This window comes from Somniosus microcephalus, chromosome 12 (assembly GCF_052327205.1).
Source record: "Somniosus microcephalus isolate GS21.2 chromosome 12, FLI_Smic_1.0, whole genome shotgun sequence".
Lineage (NCBI taxonomy): Eukaryota > Metazoa > Chordata > Chondrichthyes > Squaliformes > Somniosidae > Somniosus > Somniosus microcephalus.
In genome coordinates this window covers 210387230-210410020 of record NC_140998.1, presented here as the reverse complement: position 1 = coordinate 210410020, position 22791 = coordinate 210387230, and the positions used below count along the sequence as shown (strand labels likewise).

General features: G+C 51.5%; 1 protein-coding gene across 2 annotated transcripts; it reads left to right on the top strand.

Annotated features, from left to right (window-relative positions):
* Nucleotides 1-1449: 1449 nt before the first annotated feature.
* Nucleotides 1450-22474, top strand: LOC147109998 (serine protease 1-like). 2 transcript variants are annotated; one of them, XM_086004235.1, is made up of 5 exons: nucleotides 1450-1489; nucleotides 4790-4937; nucleotides 6300-6559; nucleotides 8421-8557; nucleotides 22325-22474. In XM_086004235.1, exons 1-5 carry the CDS (start codon nucleotides 1450-1452, stop codon nucleotides 22472-22474), a joined length of 735 nt encoding a protein of 244 aa, XP_085860361.1. The 2 variants fall into 2 exon arrangements, with proteins under 2 accessions (XP_085860361.1, XP_085860360.1); XM_086004234.1 differs by having other exon boundaries at nucleotides 4790-4943.
* The last annotated feature ends 317 nt before the right edge of the window (nucleotides 22475-22791 follow it).

Genomic DNA, 22791 nt, shown 5'->3' with positions numbered 1-22791 from the left:
TCTCATCCGAAAGACGGCACCTCTGACAGTGCAGCGCTCCCTCAGTACCACCCCTCCGAAAGTGCGGCTCTCCCTCAGTACTGCCCCTCCGACAGTGCAGCGCTCCCTCAGTACCACCCCTCCAAATGTGCGGCTCTCCCTCAGTACTGCCCCTCCAACAGTGCAGCGCTGCCTCAGTACCACCCCTCCGAAAGTGCGGCGCTCCCTCAGTACTGCCCCTCCGACAGTGCGGCACTCCCTCAGTCCTGCCCCTTCGACAGTGCGGCGCTCCCTCAGTACCGCCCCTCCGACAGTGCGGCGCTCCCTCAGTACCGCCCCTCCGACAGTGTGGCGCTCCCTCAGTACTGCCCCTCCGACAGTGCGGCGCTCCCTCAGTACTGCCCCTCCGACAGTGCGGCGCTCCCTCAGTACTGCCCCTCCGACAGTGCGGCGCTCCCTCAGTACTGACCCTCCGACAGTGCGGCGCTCCCTCAGTACTGCCCCTCCGACAGTGCGGCGCTCCCTCAGTACTGCCCCTCCGACAGTGTGGTGCTCCCTCAGTACCACCCCTCCGACAGTGCGGCGCTCCCTCAGTACTGACCCTCCGACAGTGCGGCACTCCCTCAGTACTGCCCCTCCGACAGTGCGGCACTCCCTCAGCACTGACCCTCCGACAGTGCGGCACTCCCTCAGTACTGACCCTCCGACAGTGCGGCGCTCCCTCAGTACTGCCCCTCCGACAGTGCGGCACTCCCTCAGTACTGACCCTCCGACAGTGCGGCACTCCCTCAGTACTGACCCTCCGACAGTGCGGCGCTCCCTCAGTACTGCCCCTCCGACAGTGCGGCACTCCCTCAGTACTGCCCCTCCGACAGTGCGGCACTCCCTCAGTACTGCCCCTCCGACAGTGCGGCACTCCCTCAGTACTGCCCCTCCGACAGTGCGGCGCTCCCTCAGCACCGACCCTCCGACAGTGCGGCACTCCCTCAGTACTGCCACTACGAATGTCAGCCTTGATTTTGTGCTCAAGTCTCTGGAGTGGGAATTGAACCCTAAACCCTATGCCTCAGAGAGAGGGAGTGCTATCGAGTGAGCTGCGGTGAGACACCAACCAGGGCTAGGGCTTAGTCAAAGCCTAGCCTGATATTCAACAATAAGTAGGTCTCTCTGTGATGGTATTGAAGAATCCAAGTTGTTTTTCAAAATGCAATGAACTTCATTGAACTGACCCTCATTAGCATACTCCTGAACTTGTGCTTTCTTGTGAACAAGGGCATCTGTTTGTCATTACCTCAGATTATCGCTATCACTCAACCTTCATGCACTTTTGGAAAGCCACATATAATTAGGCAACGTGTTTGCTTTCTACATGAATGATGTAAACTTGCGGAGATAGCAGGCTGACCGGTTGACTATAAGTATTGGACCACCTCTGTCATTCCCTCTGTAGTGGAAGCATTCTTACTCAAGATGAAGGTCCTCATTCTCACCCTGTTGCTGGGAGCTGCTGGTAATCTCGAGTTGATCGTTTCCCGAGCTCTCCTGCGAGCTCGAACCTCTCTTCCCTCGCGGCCTCGAGGTGTTTCCACTCGGGAGGGCGGGCAGTCTGCAAGTCGTGGTCATCGGTCATGTGAGGAGGGGGGCAAGAAGGTAGCGGATGGAGTGTAATGTGGGGGAAGTGGGGTCTTTTTCCGAGTGGCAGGCAGTGACTAGTGGGGTACCGCAGGGATCGGTCCTTGAACCCCAGCTGTTCACAATATATATTAATGATCTAGACGAGGGAACTAGATGTAATATCTCCAAGTTTGCAGACGACACAAAGCTGGGTGGGCGTGTGTGCTGTGAGGAGGATGCCGAGAAAGTCCAGGATGATTTGGACAGGTTGGGTGATTGGGCAAAAGCATGGCAGATGCAGTATAACGTGGATAAATGCGAGATTATCCACTTTGGTGTCAAAAACAGGAAGGCAGGTTATTATCTGAATGGCAATAGATTGGGAGAAGGGGAAGTGCAACGAGACCTGGGTGTCCTTGTGCACCAGTCGCTGAAGGTAAGCATGCAGGTGCAGCAGGCGGTTAAGAAGGCAAATTGTATGTTGGCCTTCGTAGCGAGAGGGTTTCAGTACAGGAACAAGGATGTCTTGCTACAGTTGTACAGGGCCTTGGTGAGACCACATCTTGAGTATTGTGTGCAGTTTTGGTCGCCTTACCTGAGAAAGGATGTTCTTGCCATGGAGGAAGTTCAGCAAAGATTCACCAGGCTGATACCTGGGATGGCAGGAATGACGTATGAGGAGAGATTGGGTCAACTGGGCTTATACTCGCTGGAGTTTAGAAGAATGAGAGGGGATCTCATTGAAACTTATAAAATTCTAACAGGGCTAAACAGACTAGATGCAGGAAGGATGTTCCCGATGGCCGGGGAGTCCAGAACCAGGGGTCACAGTCTAAAGATAAGGGGTAAGCCATTTAAGACAGAGATGAGGAGGAATTTCTTCACCCAGAGAGTGGTGAACCTGTGGAATTCTCTACTACAGAAGGCAGTAGAGGCCAATTCATGAAATATATTCAAGAAGGAGTTGGATATATTTCTTAAGGTTAAAGGGATCAAGGGATATGCGGAGAAGGCAGGGACAGGGTACTGAGTTTGGATGATCAGCCATGATCTCATTGAATGGCGGAGCAGGCTCGAGGGGCCGAATGGCCGACTCCTGCTCCTATCCTCTATGTTTCTGTTTTCTATGTAAGTGTGCAATGATCCACGTTGGTAGGAAGAATAGACAAGCAGAATATTTTTTTGGAAGGTGAGTGGCTGGTAAATGTGGATGTTCAGAGGGACCTGGGTGTCCGTGTACACCAATCACAAAGAGTTAAGGTGTAGGTACAGCAAGCAATAAGGAAGGCAAATGGCATGTTGGCCTTTATTGCAAGGGGGTTGGAGTATAAAAGTAAGGAAGTCTTGCTACAATTATATGGGGCCTTGGTGAGACCACGCCTGGAGTATTGTGCACTGTTTTGGTCTCCTTACCTAAGGAAGAATATACTTGCCATAGAGAGCATCAGGGGTTAAGTTACACAAATTAGGGTTGTATTTCCTAGAATTTAGAAGGTTAAGGGGTGATCTGATCGAAGTTTTCAGGATATTAAGGGGAACTGATAGGGTAGAGAGAGAGAAACTATTTCCGCTGGTTGGGGAGTCTAGGACTAGGGAGCATCGTCTAAAAATTAGAGCCAGACCTTTCAGGAGTGAAGTTTGGAACTCTCTTCCGCAAACGGCAATTGATGCTGGGTCAATTGTTAATTTTAAATCTGAGATTGAGAGACTTTTGTTAAAAAAGGTGGAACAGGCTTGAGGGGCTGAGTGGCCTACTCCTGTTCCTATGTTCCTACGTCCCTAACGGGGGCAACAAAGGTTCACTAGACCGATTCCAGGGATGAGGGGGCTGTCCTATGAGGAGAGGTTGAGTAGAATGGGGCTTATACTCTCTGGAGTTTGGAAGAATGAGAGGCGATCTCATTGAAACATGAAATTCTTAAAGGTCCTGACAAGGTAAGTGCTGGGAGGCTGCTTCCCCTGGGCTGCAGAGTCTAGAACCAGGGGGCACAGTCTCAGGAATAAGGGCTCGGCCATTTAGGACTGAGATGATGGCAAATGGAATTCAATCCGGAGAAGTGTGAGGTAATGCATTTGGGGAGGGCTAACAAGGCAAGGGAATACACAATAAATGGTAGGACACTGAGACTTGTAGAGGAACAGAGGCTCCTTGGAATGCATGTCCACAGATCCCTGAAGGTAGCAGGACAGGTAGATAAGGCGGTTAAGGCGGCATACGGGATACTTTCCTTTATTAGCCGAGGCATAGAATATAAGAGCAGGGAGGTTATGCTTGAATTGTATAAAACACTAGTTAAGCCACAGCTAGAGGCCTGTGTACAGTTCTGGTCACCACATTACAGGAAAGACGTGATTGCACTGGAGAGGGTACAGAGGAGATTTACCAGGATGTTGCCAGGACTGGAGAATTTTAGCTATGAGGAAAGATTGGAGAGGCTGGGGTTGTTTTCTTTGGAACAGAGGAGGCTGAGGGGAGATTTAATTGAGGTGTATAAAATGATGAGGGGCTTAGATAGAGTGGATAGGAAGGACCGATTTCCCCCAGCAGAGAGGTCAATAACCAGGGGGCAGAGATTGAAAGTAATTGGTGGAAGGATTAGAGGGGAGTTGAGGAGAACTTTTTTCACCCAGAGGGTGGTGGGGGTCTGGAACTCACTGCCTGAAAGGGTGGGAGAGGCAGAAACCCTCATCACATTTAAAAAGTTCTTGGATATGCCCTTGAAGTACCGTAACCTGCAGGGCCATGGACCGAGAGCTGGAAAGTGGGATTAGACTGGAGAGCTCATTGGGCCGGCACGGACACGGTGGGCCGAATGGCCTCCTTCTGTGCTGTAAATTTCTATGATTCTACAAGTGTCTTCACTCAGAGGGCGGTGAATCTTTGGAATTCTCTGCCCCAGAGGGCTGTGGAGGCTCAGTCGTTGAGTATATTCAAGGCCGAGATCGATAGATTGTTGGACTCTCGGGGAATCAAGGGATATGGGGATCGGTGGGGAAAGTGGAGTTGAGGGCGAAGATCAGCGCTGTGATGTGATTGCATGGCGGAGCGGGCTCGAGAGGCCGAATGGCTGACTCCTGCTCCTATTCCTTACATTCTTCCATGAGGCAGAGGGGCCAATCAGCAAAGTCAATAGGCAGAAAAGCAGGGAGATGTTGACGGGAGTGTTAGTCACCGTGTGGTTCTTGCAATTGGCAGCTGCTTTCTCCGGAGATGAGAAGATTGTCGGAGGTTACGAATGCACGCCCCATTCCATCCCATGGCAGGTCTCCATCAACATCGGCTACCACATGTGTGGAGGATCCCTCGTCAACGCGCAATGGGTGGTGTCTGCTGCCCATTGCTGGTATTAGTAAGTACCCCTCTCCTCCTCGGTCCTCCCGTGAGGCGCGACAGCGAGCGGGCAGCACTTGCTCGGGCGAGTGAGCAGGCGGCAACGTGGCGGATGGAATATAATGTGGAGAAATGTGAAGTGATCCACTTCGGTAGAAAAAACAGAAAGGCAGAGTATTTCCTAAATGGTGAAAGATTGGGGAATGCAGAAGCTCAAAGGGACCTGGGTGTCCTTGTATTTGAGTCACTGAAAGTGAATGTGCAGGCGCAGCAAGCCATTAGGAAGGCAAATGGTATGCTGGCCTTCATTACAAGAGGATTTGAGTACAGGAGTAAAGAAGTCTTACTCCAATTATATAGGGCCTTGGTGAGGCCACACCTGGAGTAATGTGTACAGTATTGGTCTCCTTACCTAAGGGAGGATATACTTGCCATAGAGGGAGTGCAACAAAGGTTCAACAAATTCTCTACCCCAGAGGGCTGTGGAGGCTCAGTCACTGGGTATATTCCAAACAGAAGTCGATAGATCTCTGACTAGTGAGGGCATCAAGGGATATGGCGATAGGGCCGGTGAATGGAGTGGAGGCAGAAGATCCGCCATGATCTCATTGAATGGCGGAGCAGGCTCGAAGGGCAAAATGGCCGACTCCTGCTCCTATTTCTTATGTTCTTATGGTTGGGGAGCGCTCGTTCAAAGTGAGCCCTTTACTTGATGCACTGCGCGCGGTTACAAAATAAAGGACAGAGAAGGGCTGGAGAAGGATGATAGCCAGAACTGAGAGGGTATAACTATCAGGGAAGATTGAACAGGCTTTTGGCTGAGGAGTGACCTGATAGAGGTCTTTAAAATTATGAAGAGGATCGATAGGGTAAACGTAGAGAAGATGTTTCCACTTGTGGGGGAGGCCAGAACTAGGGGCCGTCAATATAAGATAGTCACTGATAAATCCAATAGTGAATTCAGGAGAAACTTCTTTACACAGAGAGTGGTGAACCTGTGGAATTCTCTACCACACAAGGCAGTTGAGGCCAATTCATTAAATATATTCAAGAAAGAGTTGGATATATTTCTTGAGGCTAAAGGGATCAAGGGATATGGGGAGAAAGCAGGGACAGGGTACTGAATTTGGCTGATCAGCCATGATCTCATTGAATGGCGGAGCAGGCTCGAGGGGCCGAATGGCCTACTCCTGCTCCTATCTTCTGTGTTTCTATGTCGTGTGACTATCAGGATGGCAGAGGGAGAAGGAGACGGGCCTCGGTCTATTTCCGTCCAGTGACTCCCTACATTCTTGTTTATTCTGTTCTGTTGTTGGTTCTTGAGGTGTAACGGATGTCAAACTAATCCTTTCTCTGCATGATTCCCCACCCAAAGCCCCAGCAGAATGATGCTTGCATTGGGAGACCAAAACTGGAGCGCTTTCGAGGGGACGGAGCAGTTCATATACGTTGAAAACGCCTTCTGGCACGAGCTCTACGACTACTACACCCTGGACCACGACATCATGCTGATAAAGCTGTCGGAGCCGTGCATCATCAATGATTACATAATACCCGTCAGTCTCCCCACGTCCTGCGCGGCGGATGGGACCATGTGTATGGTGTCCGGATACGGCAACCTAGTGGGCAATGGATGTAAGTGGTTGGCAGTTTCTGAGGCTCGTGGCTTTGAAGGGATTACGGGTAAATTAGGGCCTGGAAACCATGGTGATGGCACTAAGGCGGGGTGGGGGGGTTGGGAGGGGGGAGCGCGAAAGGTCCCACGAACTCCAATGTGATAATGACCAGATAATCTGCCCTTCGGAGGCCCAGTGGATAGCACTCTCTCTCTCTCTCTCTCTCCGAGTCAGAAAATCGTGGGTTCGAGTCCCACTCCAGGGATTTGAGCACATAATTCAGGCCGACACTCCCGGTGACAGTACTGAGAGAGCGCCGCACTGTCAGAGGGACAGTACTGAGAGAGTGCTGCACTGTCGGAGGGACAGTACTGAGGGAGTGCCGCACTGTCGGAGGGACAGTACTGAGGGAGCGCCGCACTGTCGGAGGGGCAGTACTGAGGGAGCGCAGCACTGTCGGAGGAGCAGTACGGAGGGAGCCCCGCACTGTCGGAGGGGCAGTACTGAGCGAACGCCGCACTGTCGGAGGGGCAGTACTGAGGGAGCGCAGCACTGTCGGAGGAGCAGCACTGAGGGAGCCCCGCACTGTCGGAGGGGCAGTACTGAGCGAGCACCGCACTGTCGGAGGGGCAATACTGAGGGAGCGCCGCACTGTCGGAGGGGCGGTGCTGAGGGAGCGCCGCACTGTCGGAGGGGCAGTACTGAGGGAGCGCCGCACTGTCGGAGGGGCAGTACTGAGCGAGCGCCGCACTGTCGGAGGGGCAATACTGAGGGAGCGCCGCACTGTCGGAGGGGCGGTACTGAGGGAGCGCCGCACTGTCGGAGGGGCAGTACTGAGGGAGCGTCGCACTGTCGGAGGGGCAGTACTGAGGGAGCGCCGCACTGTCGGAGGGGCAGTACTGAGGGAGCGCCGCACTGTCGGAGGGGCAGTACTGAGGGAGCGCCGCACTGTCGGAGGGGCAGTACTGAGGGAGCGCCGCACTGTCGGAGGGGCAGTACTGAGGGAGCGCCGCACTGTCGGAGGGGCAGTACTGAGCGAGCGCCGCACTGTCGGAGGGGCAGTACTGAGGGAGCGCCGCACTGTCGGAGGGGCAGTACTGAGCGAGCGCCGCACTGTCGGAGGGGCAGTACTGAGGGTGCGCCGCACTGTCGGAGGGGCAGTACTGAGGGAGTGCCGCACTGTCGGAGGGGCAGTACTGAGGGAGCGCCGCACTGTCGGAGGGGCAGTACTGAAGGAGCCCCGCACTGTCGGAGGGGCAGTACTGAGCGAGCGCTGCACTGTCGGAGGCGCAGTCTTTGGAATGAGATGTTAAACCAGTTATGATAGCATCGTGGTTATGTTACTGGACTAGTAACATTATGTTACTGTGACTCCAGACCCACAGCAATGTGGTTGACTCTTAACTGCCCCCTGAAATAGCCGAGCGAGTCACTCAGTTTTACAAGGCGGTTCACCACCACCTTCTCAAACGGCAACTAGGGATGGGCAGTAAATGCCGGCCTTGGCAGCGATGCCCACACCCCCAGGAACGAATAATTTAAAAAAACGAGATCCCCCCGCGTCTGCCCTCTCGGGTAAAAGGGCGAGGGGGGGGGGCGGTGGGTGGTGGGGAGTTCTCCTCAGGTGTCCTGGGATCCAATATTGATCCCTCAACCATGATCACAAAAAAAAAAGCTTATGCGGTCATGACCAGATCGCTGTTTGGTGGGATCTTGCTGTGCGCAGATTGGCTGTCCGCGTTTTCCCCACATTGCAGCAGGGACCTGACTTCAGGGGGGGGGGCGGGGGGGCGATGGGGGGGGGGTCGTTGAAAGGCGTGGCAGAAATACGAGCTAATTTGCTTCTTTCACGTAACGACCCCGCCATCGTTTCCTTCCAGCGCAATACCCGGACCGGCTCTACTGCGTGGATGTCCCGTTAATGAGCCAAGTGGACTGCGATGGCTCGTATCCCGGCATGATCACCAGCACCATGGTCTGCGCCGGCTACGCGCAGGGAGGCAAGGACGCTTGTCAGGTACGGGGAGTGCGGCGTGCGACTGGACGCCTCGCCTTGCCTCTATTGTTTGGGTCAGCGTAAAACCAGGCCCCTCTCGCCACCCCCCCCCAGCCCCCCGCCCCTTCCCCTCCTCCCGTTTTAGGGGCTGGGCAGAGGTGACTGGGAGAGGGGAGGTGGGGGGGGGGCAACTGAGTGCCAGTTGGGTGAGCAGGTCGAGGAGGTTGGACGGACGTCGCGGTAGATTAGCGAGGTTTTGAGGAGGGTTTATGGGGTAGGGAGAGGCGTGGCAAAGGGGGAGGGGTTTGAAGAGAATTACATGGAATTTACAGCCCAGGAACAGGCCATTCAGCTCCACGCGAGCCACCTCCCACCCCTCTTCATCTCACCCTATAAACATGGAGACCAGAACTGTGCACCGTGCTCCAAGTGTGGTCTGACCAAGCTATATGGAGACCAGAACTGTGCACAGAGCTCCAAGTGTGGTCTAACCAAGGTATACGGAGACCAGAACTGTGCACAGTGCTCCAATTGTGGTCTAACCAAGGTATACGGAGACTAGAACTGTTCACAGTGCTCCAAGTGTGGTCTAACCAAGGTATACGGAGACCAGAACTGTGCACAGTGCTCCAATTGTGGTCTAACCAAGGTATACGGAGACTAGAACTGTGCACAGTGCTCCAAGTGTGGTCTGACCAAGCTATATGGAGACCAGAACTGTGCACAGTGCTCCAATTGTGGTCTAACCAAGGTATACGGAGACCAGAACTGTGCACAGTGCTCCAAGTGTGGTCTAACCAAGGTATACAGAGACCAGAACTGTGCACAGTGCTCCAAGTGTGGTCTGACCAGGGTATACGGAGACTAGAACTGTTCACAGTGCTCCAAGTGTGGTCTGAGCAAGGTATACGGAGACCAGAACTGTGCACAGCGCTCCAAGTGTGGTCTAACCAAGGTATAGGGAGACCAGAACTGTGCACAGTGCTCCAAGTGTGGTCTGACCAGGGTATACGGAGACTAGAACTGTTCACAGTGCTCCAAGTGTGGTCTGAGCAAGGTATACGGAGACCAGAACTGTGCACAGTGCTCCAAGTGTGGTCTGACCAAGGTATATGGAGACCAGAACTGTGCACAGTGCTCCAAGTGTGGTCTGACCAAGGTATATGGACACCAGAACTGTGCACAGTGCTCCAAGTGTGGTCTGACCAAGGTATATGGAGACCAGAACTGTGCACAGTGCTCCAAGTGTGGTCTGACCAAGGTATACGGAGACCAGAACTGTGCACTGTGCTCCAAGTGTGGTCTAACCAAGGTATACGGAGACTAGAACTGTGCACAGTGCTCCAAGTGTGGTCTAACCAAGGTATATAGAGACCAGAACTGTACACAGTGCTCCAAGTGTGGTCTAACCAAGGTATACGGAGACCAGAACTGTGCACGGTGCTCCAAGTGTGGTCTAACAAAGGTATATGGAGACTAGAACTGTGCACAGTGCTCCAAGTGTGGTCTAAGCAAGGTATACGGAGGCCAGAACTGTACACAGTGCTCCAAGTGTGGTCTAAGCAAGGTATACGGAGGCCAGAACTGTGCACAGTGCTCCAAGTGTGGTATAACCAAGGTATATAGAGACCAGAACTGTACACAGTGCTCCAAGTGTGGTCTAACCAATGTATACGGAGACCAGAACTGTACACAGTGCTCCAAGTGTGGTCTAAGCAAGGTATACGGAGGCCAGAACTGTGCACAGTGCTCCAAGTGTGGTCTAACCAAGGTATACAGAGACCAGAACTGTGCACAGTGCTCCAAGTGTGGTCTAACCAAGGTATACGGAGGCCAGAACTGTGCACGGTGCTCAAATTGTGGTCTAACCAAGGTATATGGAGACCAGAACTGTGCACAGTGCTCCAAGTGTGGTCTAACCAAGGTATATGGAGACCAGAACTGTGCACGGTGCTCCAAGTGTGGTCTGGCCAAGTTATATGGAGACTAGAACTGTGGACAGTGCTCCAAGTGTGGTCTAACCAAGGTATACGGAGACCAGAACTGTGCATAGTGCTCCAAGTGTGGTCTAACCAAGGTATATGGAGACTAGAACTGTGTACGGTGCTCCAAGTGTGGTCTGACCAAGGTATATGGAGGCTAGAACTGTGCACAGTGCTCCAAGTGTGGTCTGACCAAGGTATACGGAGACCAGAACTGTGCACAGTGCTCCAAGTATGGTCTAACCAAGGTATATGGAGACTAGAACTGTGCACAGTGCTCCAAGTGTGGTCTAACCAAGGTATAGGGAGACTAGAACTGTGCACAGTGCTCCAAGTGTGGTCTGACCAAGGTATACGGAGGCCAGAACTGTGCACAGTGCTCCAAGTGTGGTCTAACCAAGGTATATGGAGACTAGAACTGTGCACAGTGCTCCAAGTGTGGTCTAACCAAGGTATATGGAGACTAGAACTGTGCACAGTGCTCCAAGTGTGTTCTGACCAAGGTATACGGAGACCAGAACTGTGCACGGTGCTCCAAGTGTGGTCTAACCAAGGTATATGGAGACTAGAACTGTGCACAGTGCTCCAAGTGCGGTCTAACCAAGGTATACGGAGACTAGAACTGTGCACAGTGCTCCAAGTGCGGTCTAACCAAGGTATACGGAGACCAGAACTGTGCACGGTGCTCCAAGTGTGGTCTCACCAAGGTTTATGGAGACTAGAACTGTGCACAGTGCTCCAAGTGTGGTCTGACCAAGGTATACGGAGACCAGAACTGTGCACGGTGCTCCAAGTGTGGTCTAACCAAGGTATATGGAGACTAGAACTGTGCAAAGTGCTCCAAGTGCGGTCTAACCAAGGTATACGGAGACTAGAACTGTGCACAGTGCTCCAAGTGCGGTCTAACCAAGGTATACGGAGACTAGAACTGTGCACAGTGCTCCAAGTATGGTCTAACCAAGGTATATGGAGACTAGAACTGTGCACAGAGCTCCAAGTATGGTCTAACCAAGGTATATGGAGACTAGAACTGTGCACAGTGCTCCACGTGTGGTCTAACCAAGGTATACGGAGACCGCAACTGTGCACAGTTCTCTAAGTGTGGTCTAACCAAGGTATATGGAGACCAGAACTGTGCACAGTGCTCCAAGTGTGGTCTGACAAAAGTATATGGAGACTAGAACTGTGCACAGTGCTCCACGTGTGGTCTAACCAAGGTATACGGAGACCGGAACAGTGCACAGTTCTCTAAGTGTGGCCTAACCAAGGTATATGGAGACCAGAACTGTGCACAGTGCTCCAAGTGTGGCCTAATCAAGGTAAATGGAGACCAGAACTGTGCACAGTGCTCCAAGTGTGGCCTAACCAAGGTAAATGGAGACCAGAACTGTGCACAGTGCTCCAAGTGTGGTCTAACCAAGGTATATGGAGACCAGAACTGTGCACAGTGCTCCAAGTGTGGTTTAACCAAGGTATATGGAGACCAGAACCGTGCACATTGCTCCAAGTGTGGTCTAACCAAGGTATAGGGAGACCCGAACCGTGCACAGTGCTCCAAGTGTGGTCTAACCAAGGTATACGGAGACCGGAACTGTGCACAGTGCTCCAAGTGTGGTTTAACCAAGGTATACGGAGGCCAGAACTGTGCACGGTGCTCCAAGTGTGGTCTAACCAAGGTATACGGAGACCAGAACTGTGCACAGTGCTCCAATTGTGGTCTGACCAAGGTATACGGAGACCAGAACTGTACACAGTGCTCCAAGTGTGGTCTGACCAAGGTATACGGAGACCAGAACTGTGCACGGTGCTCCAAGTGTGGTCTAACCAAGGTATACGGAGACCGGAACTGTGCACAGTTCTCTAAGTGTGGTCTAACCAAGGTATACGGAGACCGGAACTGTGCACAGTTCTCTAAGTGTGGTCTAACCAAGGTATATGGAGACCAGAACTGTGCACAGTGCTCCAAGTGTGGTCTAACCAAGGTATATGGAGACCAGAACTGTGCACAGTGCTCCACGTGTGTTCTAACCAAGGTATACGGAGACCGGAACTGTGCACAGTTCTCCAAGTGTGGTCTAACCAAGGTATACAGAGACCAGAACTATGCACAGCGCCCCAAGTGCAGTCTAACCAAGGTATATGGAGACCAGAACTGTGCAAAGTGCTCCAAGTCTGGTCTAACCATGGTATACGGAGATCAGAACTGTGCAGAGTGCTCCAAGTGTGGTCTAACCAAGGTAAAGGGAGACCAGAACTGTGCACAGTGCTCCAAGTGTGGTCTAACAAAGGTATATGGAGACCGGTACTGTGCACAGTGCTCCAAGTGTGGTCTAACCAAGGTATATGGACACCAGAACTGTGCACAGTGCTCCAAGTGTGGTCTGACCAAGGTATATGGAGACCAGAACTGTGCACAGTGCTCCAAGTGTGGTCTGACCAAGGTATACGGAGACCAGAACTGTGCACGGTGCTCCAAGTGTGGTCTAACCAAGGTATACGGAGACCAGAACTGTGCACAGTGCTCCAAGTGTGGTCTAACCAAGGTATATAGAGACCAGAACTGTACACAGTGCTCCAAGTGTGGTCTAACCAAGGTATACGGAGACCAGAACTGTGCACGGTGCTCCAAGTGTGGTCTAACAAAGGTATATGGAGACTAGAACTGTGCACAGTGCTCCAAGTGTGGTCTAAGCAAGGTATACGGAGGCCAGAACTGTACACAGTGCTCCAAGTGTGGTCTAAGCAAGGTATACGGAGGCCAGAACTGTGCACAGTGCTCCAAGTGTGGTATAACCAAGGTATATAGAGACCAGAACTGTACACAGTGCTCCAAGTGTGGTCTAACCAATGTATACGGAGACCAGAACTGTACACAGTGCTCCAAGTGTGGTCTAAGCAAGGTATACGGAGGCCAGAACTGTGCACAGTGCTCCAAGTGTGGTCTAACCAAGGTATACAGAGACCAGAACTGTGCACAGTGCTCCAAGTGTGGTCTAACCAAGGTATACGGAGGCCAGAACTGTGCACGGTGCTCAAATTGTGGTCTAACCAAGGTATATGGAGACCAGAACTGTGCACAGTGCTCCAAGTGTGGTCTAACCAAGGTATATGGAGACCAGAACTGTGCACGGTGCTCCAAGTGTGGTCTGACCAAGTTATATGGAGACTAGAACTGTGGACAGTGCTCCAAGTGTGGTCTAACCAAGGTATACGGAGACCAGAACTGTGCATAGTGCTCCAAGTGTGGTCTAACCAAGGTATATGGAGACTAGAACTGTGTACGGTGCTCCAAGTGTGGTCTGACCAAGGTATATGGAGGCTAGAACTGTGCACAGTGCTCCAAGTGTGGTCTGACCAAGGTATACGGAGACCAGAACTGTGCACAGTGCTCCAAGTATGGTCTAACCAAGGTATATGGAGACTAGAACTGTGCACAGTGCTCCAAGTGTGGTCTAACCAAGGTATAGGGAGACTAGAACTGTGCACAGTGCTCCAAGTGTGGTCTGACCAAGGTATACGGAGGCCAGAACTGTGCACAGTGCTCCAAGTGTGGTCTAACCAAGGTATATGGAGACTAGAACTGTGCACAGTGCTCCAAGTGTGGTCTAACCAAGGTATATGGAGACTAGAACTGTGCACAGTGCTCCAAGTGTGTTCTGACCAAGGTATACGGAGACCAGAACTGTGCACGGTGCTCCAAGTGTGGTCTAACCAAGGTATATGGAGACTAGAACTGTGCACAGTGCTCCAAGTGCGGTCTAACCAAGGTATACGGAGACTAGAACTGTGCACAGTGCTCCAAGTGCGGTCTAACCAAGGTATACGGAGACCAGAACTGTGCACGGTGCTCCAAGTGTGGTCTCACCAAGGTTTATGGAGACTAGAACTGTGCACAGTGCTCCAAGTGTGGTCTGACCAAGGTATACGGAGACCAGAACTGTGCACGGTGCTCCAAGTGTGGTCTAACCAAGGTATATGGAGACTAGAACTGTGCAAAGTGCTCCAAGTGCGGTCTAACCAAGGTATACGGAGACTAGAACTGTGCACAGTGCTCCAAGTGCGGTCTAACCAAGGTATACGGAGACTAGAACTGTGCACAGTGCTCCAAGTATGGTCTAACCAAGGTATATGGAGACTAGAACTGTGCACAGAGCTCCAAGTATGGTCTAACCAAGGTATATGGAGACTAGAACTGTGCACAGTGCTCCACGTGTGGTCTAACCAAGGTATACGGAGACCGCAACTGTGCACAGTTCTCTAAGTGTGGTCTAACCAAGGTATATGGAGACCAGAACTGTGCACAGTGCTCCAAGTGTGGTCTGACAAAAGTATATGGAGACTAGAACTGTGCACAGTGCTCCACGTGTGGTCTAACCAAGGTATACGGAGACCGGAACAGTGCACAGTTCTCTAAGTGTGGCCTAACCAAGGTATATGGAGACCAGAACTGTGCACAGTGCTCCAAGTGTGGCCTAATCAAGGTAAATGGAGACCAGAACTGTGCACAGTGCTCCAAGTGTGGCCTAACCAAGGTAAATGGAGACCAGAACTGTGCACAGTGCTCCAAGTGTGGTCTAACCAAGGTATATGGAGACCAGAACTGTGCACAGTGCTCCAAGTGTGGTTTAACCAAGGTATATGGAGACCAGAACCGTGCACATTGCTCCAAGTGTGGTCTAACCAAGGTATAGGGAGACCCGAACCGTGCACAGTGCTCCAAGTGTGGTCTAACCAAGGTATACGGAGACCGGAACTGTGCACAGTGCTCCAAGTGTGGTTTAACCAAGGTATACGGAGGCCAGAACTGTGCACGGTGCTCCAAGTGTGGTCTAACCAAGGTATACGGAGACCAGAACTGTGCACAGTGCTCCAAGTGTGGTCTGACCAAGGTATACGGAGACCAGAACTGTACACAGTGCTCCAAGTGTGGTCTGACCAAGGTATACGGAGACCAGAACTGTGCACGGTGCTCCAAGTGTGGTCTAACCAAGGTATACGGAGACCGGAACTGTGCACAGTTCTCTAAGTGTGGTCTAACCAAGGTATACGGAGACCGGAACTGTGCACAGTTCTCTAAGTGTGGTCTAACCAAGGTATATGGAGACCAGAACTGTGCACAGTGCTCCAAGTGTGGTCTAACCAAGGTATATGGAGACCAGAACTGTGCACAGTGCTCCACGTGTGTTCTAACCAAGGTATACGGAGACCGGAACTGTGCACAGTTCTCCAAGTGTGGTCTAACCAAGGTATACAGAGACCAGAACTATGCACAGCGCCCCAAGTGCAGTCTAACCAAGGTATATGGAGACCAGAACTGTGCAAAGTGCTCCAAGTCTGGTCTAACCATGGTATACGGAGATCAGAACTGTGCAGAGTGCTCCAAGTGTGGTCTAACCAAGGTAAAGGGAGACCAGAACTGTGCACAGTGCTCCAAGTGTGGTCTAACAAAGGTATATGGAGACCGGTACTGTGCACAGTGCTCCAAGTGTGGTCTAACCAAGGTATATGGAGACTGGAACTGTGCACAGTGCTCCAAGTGTGGTCTGACCAAGGTATACGGAGACCAGAACTGTACACAGTGCTCCAAGTTTGGTCTGACCAAGGTATACGGAGACCAGAACTGTGCACGGTGCTCCAAGTGTGGTCTAACCAAGGTATACGGAGACCAGAACTGTGCACAGTGCTCCAAGTGTGGTCTAACCAAGGTATACGGAGACTAGAACTGTGCACAGTGCTCCAAGTGTGGTCTAACCAAGGTATATGGAGACCAGAACTGTGCACAGTGCTCCAAGTGTGGTCTAACCAAGGTATACGGAGACCGGAACTGTGCACAGTTCTCTAAGTGTGGTCTAACCAAGGTATATGGAGACCAGAACTGTGCACAGTGCTCCAAGTGTGGTCTAACAAAAGTATATGGAGACCAGAACTGTGCACAGTGCTCCAAATGCGGCCTAATCAAGGTAAATGGAGACCAGAACTGGGCACAGTGCTCCAAGTGTGGCCTAACCAAGGTAAATGGAGACCAGAACTGTGCACAGTGCTCCAAGTGTGGTCTAACCAAGGTATATGGAGACCAGAACTGTGCACAGTGCTCCAAGTGTGGTTTAACCAAGGTATATGGAGACCAGAACCATGCACATTGCTCCAAGTGTGGTCTAACCAAGGTATAGGGAGACCAGAACTGTGCACCGTGCTCCAAGTGTGGTCCAACCAAGGTATACGGAGACCGGAACTATGCACAGTGCTCCAAGTGTGGTTTAACCAAGGTATATGGAGACCAGAACCATGCACAGTGCTCCAAGTGTGGTCTAACCAAGGTATATGGAGACCTGAACTGTGCAAAGTGCTTCAAGTGTGGTCTAACCAAGGTATATGGAGACCAGAACTGTGCATAGTGCACCACGTGTGGTCTAGCCAAGGTATACGGAGACCGGAACTGTGCACAGTTCTCGAAGTGTGGTCTAACCAAGGTATATGGAGACCAGAACTGTGCATAGTGCTCCACGTGTGTTCTAACCAAGGTATACGGAGACCGGAACTGTGCACAGTTCTCCAAGTGTGGTCTAACCAAGGTATACAGAGACCAGAACTATGCACAGCGCCCCAAGTGCAGTCTAACCAAGGTATATGGAGACCAGAACTGTGCAAAGTGCTCCAAGTCTCGTCTAACCATGGTATACGGAGATCAGAACTGTGCAGAGTGCTCCAAGTGTGGTCTAACCAAGGTAAAGGGAGACCAGAACTGTGCACAGTGCTCCAAGTGTGGTCTAACAAAGGTATATGGAGACCGGTACTGTGCACAGTGCTCCAAGTGTGGTCTAACCAAGGTATATGGAGACTGGAACTGTGCACAGTGCTCCAAGTGTGGTCTGACCAAGGTATACGGAGACCAGAACTGTACACAGTGCTCCAAGTTTGGTCTGACCAAGGTATACGGAGACCAGAACTGTGCACGGTGCTCCAAGTGTGGTCTAACCAAGGCATACGGAGACCAGAACTGTGCACAGTGCTCCAAGTGTGGTCTAACCAAGGTATACGGAGACTAGAACTGTGCACAGTGCTCCAAGTGTGGTCTAACCAAGGTATATGGAGACCAGAACTGTGCACAGTGCTCCAAGTGTGGTCTAACCAAGGTATACGGAGACCGGAACTGTGCACAGTTCTCTAAGTGTGGTCTAACCAAGGTATACGGAGACCGGAACTGTGCACAGTTCTCTAAGTGTGGCCTAACCAAGGTATATGGAGACCAGAACTGTGCACAGTGCTCCAAGTGTGGTCTAACAAAAGTATATGGAGACTAGAACTGTGCGCAGTGCTCCACGTGTGGTCTAACCAAGGTATACGGAGACCGGAACAGTGCACAGTTCTCTAAGTGTGGCCTAACCAAGATATATGGAGACCAGAACTGTGCACAGTGCTCCAAATGTGGCCTAATCAAGGTAAATGGAGACCAGAACTGGGCACAGTGCTCCAAGTGTGGCCTAACCAAGGTAAATGGAGACCAGAACTGTGCACAGTGCTCCAAGTGTGGTTTAACCAAGGTATATGGAGACCAGAACCGTGCACATTGCTCCAAGTGTGGTCTAACCAAGGTATAGGGAGACCAGAACTGTGCACAGTGCTCCAAGTGTGGTCTAACCAAGGTATACGGAGACCGGAACTATGCACAGTGCTCCAAGTGTGGTCTAACCAAGGTATATGGAGACCAGAACTGTGCATAGTGCTCCACGTGTGGTCTAACCAAGGTATACGGAGACCGGAACTGTGCACAGTTCTCCAAGTGTGGTCTAACCAAGGTATACAGAGACCAGAACTGTGCACAGCGCCCCAAGTGCAGTCAAACCAAGGTATATGGAGACCAGAACTGTGCAAAGTGCTCCAGGTCTTGTCTAACCATGGTATACGTAGATCAGAACTGTGCAGAGTGCTCCAAGTATGGTCTAACCAAGGTATAGGGAGACCAGAACTGTGCACAGTGCTCCAAGTGTGGTCTAACAAAGATATATGGAGACCGGTACTGTGCACAGTGCTCCAAGTGTGGTCTAACCAAGGTATAGGAAGACCAGAACTGTGCACAGTGCTCCAAGTGTGGTCTAACCAAGGCATATGGAGACCAGAACTGTGCACAGTGCTCCAAGTGTGGTCTAACCAAGGTATACGGAGGCCAGAACTGTGCACATTGCTCCAAATGTGATCTAACCAAGGCATATGGAGACCAGAACTGTCCACAGTGCTCCAAGTTTGGTCTAACCAAGGTATAGGGAGACCAGAACTGTGCACAGCGCTCCAAGTGTGGTCTAACCAAGGTATACGGAGACCAGAACTGTGGACAGTGCTCCAAGTGTGGTCTAACCAAGGTATATGGAGGCCAGAACTGTACACAGTGCTCCAAGTGTGGTCTAACCAAGGTATATGGAGACCTGAACGGTACACAGTGCTCCAAGTGCAGTCTAACCAAGCTATACAGAGACTAGAACTGTGCACAGTGCTCCAAGTGTGGTCTAACCAAGGTATATGGAGACCAGAACTGTGCACAGTGCTCCAAGTGTGGTCTAACCAAGGTATACGGAGACCAGAACTGTGCGCAGTGCTCCACGTGTGGTCTAACCAAGGTATATGGAGACCAGAACTGTGCACAGTGCTCCAAGTGTGGTCTAACCAAGGTATATGGAGACCAGAACCCTGCACAGTGCTCCAAGTGTGGTCTAACAAAGGTATTTGGAGACCAGAACTGTGCACAGTGCTCCAAGTGTGGTTTTACCAAGGTATAGGGAGACCAGAACCGTGCACAGTGCTCCAAGTGTGGTCTAACCAAGGTATAGGGAGACCAGAACCGTGCACAGTGCTCCAAGTGTGGTCTAACCAAGGTATAGGGAGACCAGAACTGTGCACAGTGCTCCAAGTGTGGTCTAACAAAAGTATATGGAGACCAGAACTGTACACAGTGCTCCAAGTGTGGTCTAACCAAGGTATAGGGAGAGCAGAACCGTGCACAATGCTCCAAGTGTGGTCTAACCAAGGTATAGGGAGACCAGAACTGTGCACAGTGCTCCAAGTGTGGTCTAATCAAGGTATACGGAGACCAGTACTGTGCACAGTGCTCCAAGTGTGGTCTAACCAAGGTATATGGAGACCAGAACTGTACACAGTGCTCCAAGTGTGGTCTAACCAAGGTATATGGAGACCAGAACTGTGCTCACTGCTCCAAGTGTGGTCTAACCAAGGTGTATGGAGACCAGAACTGTGCACAGTGCTCCAAGTGTGGTCTAACCAAAGTATATGGAGACCAGAACTGTGCACAGTGCTCCAAGTGTGGTCTAACCAAGGTATATGGAGACCAGAACTGTGCACAGTGCTCCAAGTGTGGTCAACCAAGGTACATGGAGACCAGAACCCTGCACAGTGCTCCAAGTTTGGTCTAACCAAGGTATATGGAGACCAGAACTGTGCACAGTGCTCCAAGTGTGGTCTAACCAAGGTACATGGAGACCAGAACTGTGCACAGTGCTCCAAGTGTGGTCTAACCAAGGTATGTGGAGACCAGAACTGTGCACAGTGCTCCAAGTGTGGTCTAACCAAGGTATATGGTGACCAGAACTGTACACAGTGCTCCAAGTGTGGTCTAACCAAGGTATATGGAGACCAGAACTGTGCACAGTGCTCCAAGTGTGGTCTAACCAAGGTATATGGAGACCAGAACTGTGCACAGTGCTCCAAGTGTGGTCGAACCAAGGTATATGGAGACCAGAACTGTGCACAGTGCTCCAAGTGTGGTCTAACCAAGGTATGTGGAGACCAGAACTGTACACAGTGCTCCAAGTGTGGTCTAACCAAGGTATGTGGAGACCGGTACTGTGCACAGTGCTCCAAGTGTGGTCTAACCAAGGTATATGGAGACCAGAACTGTACACAGTGCTCCAAGTGTGGTCTAACCAAGGTTCATGGAGACCAGAACTGTGCACAGTGCTCCAAGTGTGGTCTAACCAAGGTATATGGAGACCAGAACTGTACACAGTGCTCCAAATGTGGTCTAACCAAGGTATATGGAGACCAGAACTGTGCACTGTGCTCCAAGTGTGGTCTAACCAAGGTATATGGAGACCAGAACTGTGCTCACTGCTCCAAGTGTGGTCTAACCAAGGTATATGGAGACCAGAACTGTACACAGTGCTCCAAGTGTGGTCTAACCAAGGTACATGGAGACCAGAACTGTGCACAGTGCTCCAAGTGTGGTCTAACCAAGGTATGTGGAGACCAGAACTGTGCACAGTGCTCCAAGTGTGGTCTAACCAAGGTACATGGAGACCAGAACTGTGCACAGTGCTCCAAGTGTGGTCTAACCAAGGTATATGGAGACCAGAACTGTACACAGTGCTCCAAGTGTGGTCTAACCAAGGTATGTGGAGACCAGAACTGTGCACAGTGCTCCAAGTGTGGTCTAACCAAGGTACATGGAGACCAGAACTGTGCACAGTGCTCCAAGTGTGGTCCAGGAATTCTGGCCGTGGTGTTTATCGATTGAAATGGACCTGTTTGGATGTGGCCTTGACTTTAGTCGGGAACTGGACTGATCCCACTCCTGTAATTAGAGAATCAGACCTTCAGTATCGGAGAGTTTCCCAAGGTGTTTCCTGTGGGCGGGGGTGTCGGGGGGGTTGGTGGTGAGGAGTTAGTTTCGAGCTTTTGCGGGAGAAAGACTAAGAGAGAGAAGCAAAGAGATAGAGAGGGAGAGAAAGAGAGCGAAGGAGAGAGAGAGCGAAAGAGAAACATAGAGAGAGAAAGAGAGAAAGAGAGGGAGAGAAAGAGAGGGAGAAATAGAAAGAGAAAGTGGGAGAGACAGAAAAGAGTGAGATAAAGAAAAAGAGAGTGAGAAAGAAAGAGAAAGGGAGAGAGGTAAAGAGAGAGATTGCGAGGGAAAGAGAAAAGGAGAGAAGGAAATAGAGACAGAACAAAAGAAAGAGAAAGGGAGAGAAACGAGAGAGTGTGAGAGAGAGAGAGAGAGAGAGAGAAAGGGCGAGAGAGAGTGAGAGAGAGAGAGAGACACAGAATTCAGGGAGGGAGGTCCAGAGAACTGGTCAAGATGGGAGTAAGCGATTCTGCCCATGGTGGCAGGATGTCGAGTGAGATGGGGAGTGTGGGAGGCAGAGTCCGAGCTCACGAAATGGGTAGGGGATAGGTGGAGACGATTGCAGAGGGAGGGTGAGGCAAGGCCGCGGAGGGAGAGATTGGTAGATGAGTTGGGGGGCTGGAGGTGGTGGGGAGCTGGGTGGGGGGTGGTTGGGGGGGAGTGTGCCGGGACTCCAGCCCAGGTCAGCGAGGACTGAGCTCCTTATGAAAGAAGGAGGCTTTGCCTTGACGATAGCAAAACACTGCGGATGCTGGAAATCCGAAACAACGACAGAAAACGCTGGAAAAACTCAGCAGGCCAGGCAGCATCGGCGGAGAGAGAAACGAGGTGAACGTTTCAGGTCGATGACCTTTCGTCAGAACTGGAAAAAGCAGGAAATGGAACAGGTTTAGGGGCTGGGAAAGGGGGAGGGGATGAAAGAACAAAAGGGAAGGTCAGTGACAGGGTAGAAAGTAGGAGAGATTCAGAGACATTGAGAGACATTAAGAGATATTCAAGGCGAGAGGAGGTGGTAATGGGGCAGGTTAAGAAACAAAAGATGGCTCCGGATGGGGTGTGAATTGCGCCGGCAGAATGAAGGACAGCTGCCATATGGGAGGGAAGAAGAAGAAAATCTCGGCTTTGCCTTGACGTTGGGTGTAGGAACGGTATTTCACACTTGTTCTTCTGCCGACACAGGGAGACTCAGGTGGCCCTCTGGTGTGCAATGGTGTCCTCCAAGGAATCGTGTCGTGGGGCTATGGCTGTGCGGAGCAAGACCACCCAGGAGTCTACACCAAGGTCTGCACGCTCACGGGCTGGATCCAAGAGACCATCGCCAACAACTAAAGCCTTGGCTGCCCCTCAGTGAAAACGAGTGGACTTGGGATTCCTCACAACGTTTGATGGGGCAATGTAGCCCAGATTGAAATAAAGAACTTAGATTGCACTTGCTGTGTCGTGTTAGTCACCTTGCCTTCGAGCTCGGAATTGCCACTTTTGCTTTACATTCGTTCACGGGAGGTGGGCGTCGCGGGCAAGACCGGCATTTATTGCCCGTCCCGAATTGCCCTCGAGAAGGCGGCGGAGGCATCTTGCTGGGCCATTTCAGACGGCAGTTAAGAGTCAACTATGTTGCTGTGGGTCTGGAGTCACAGATAGAAACA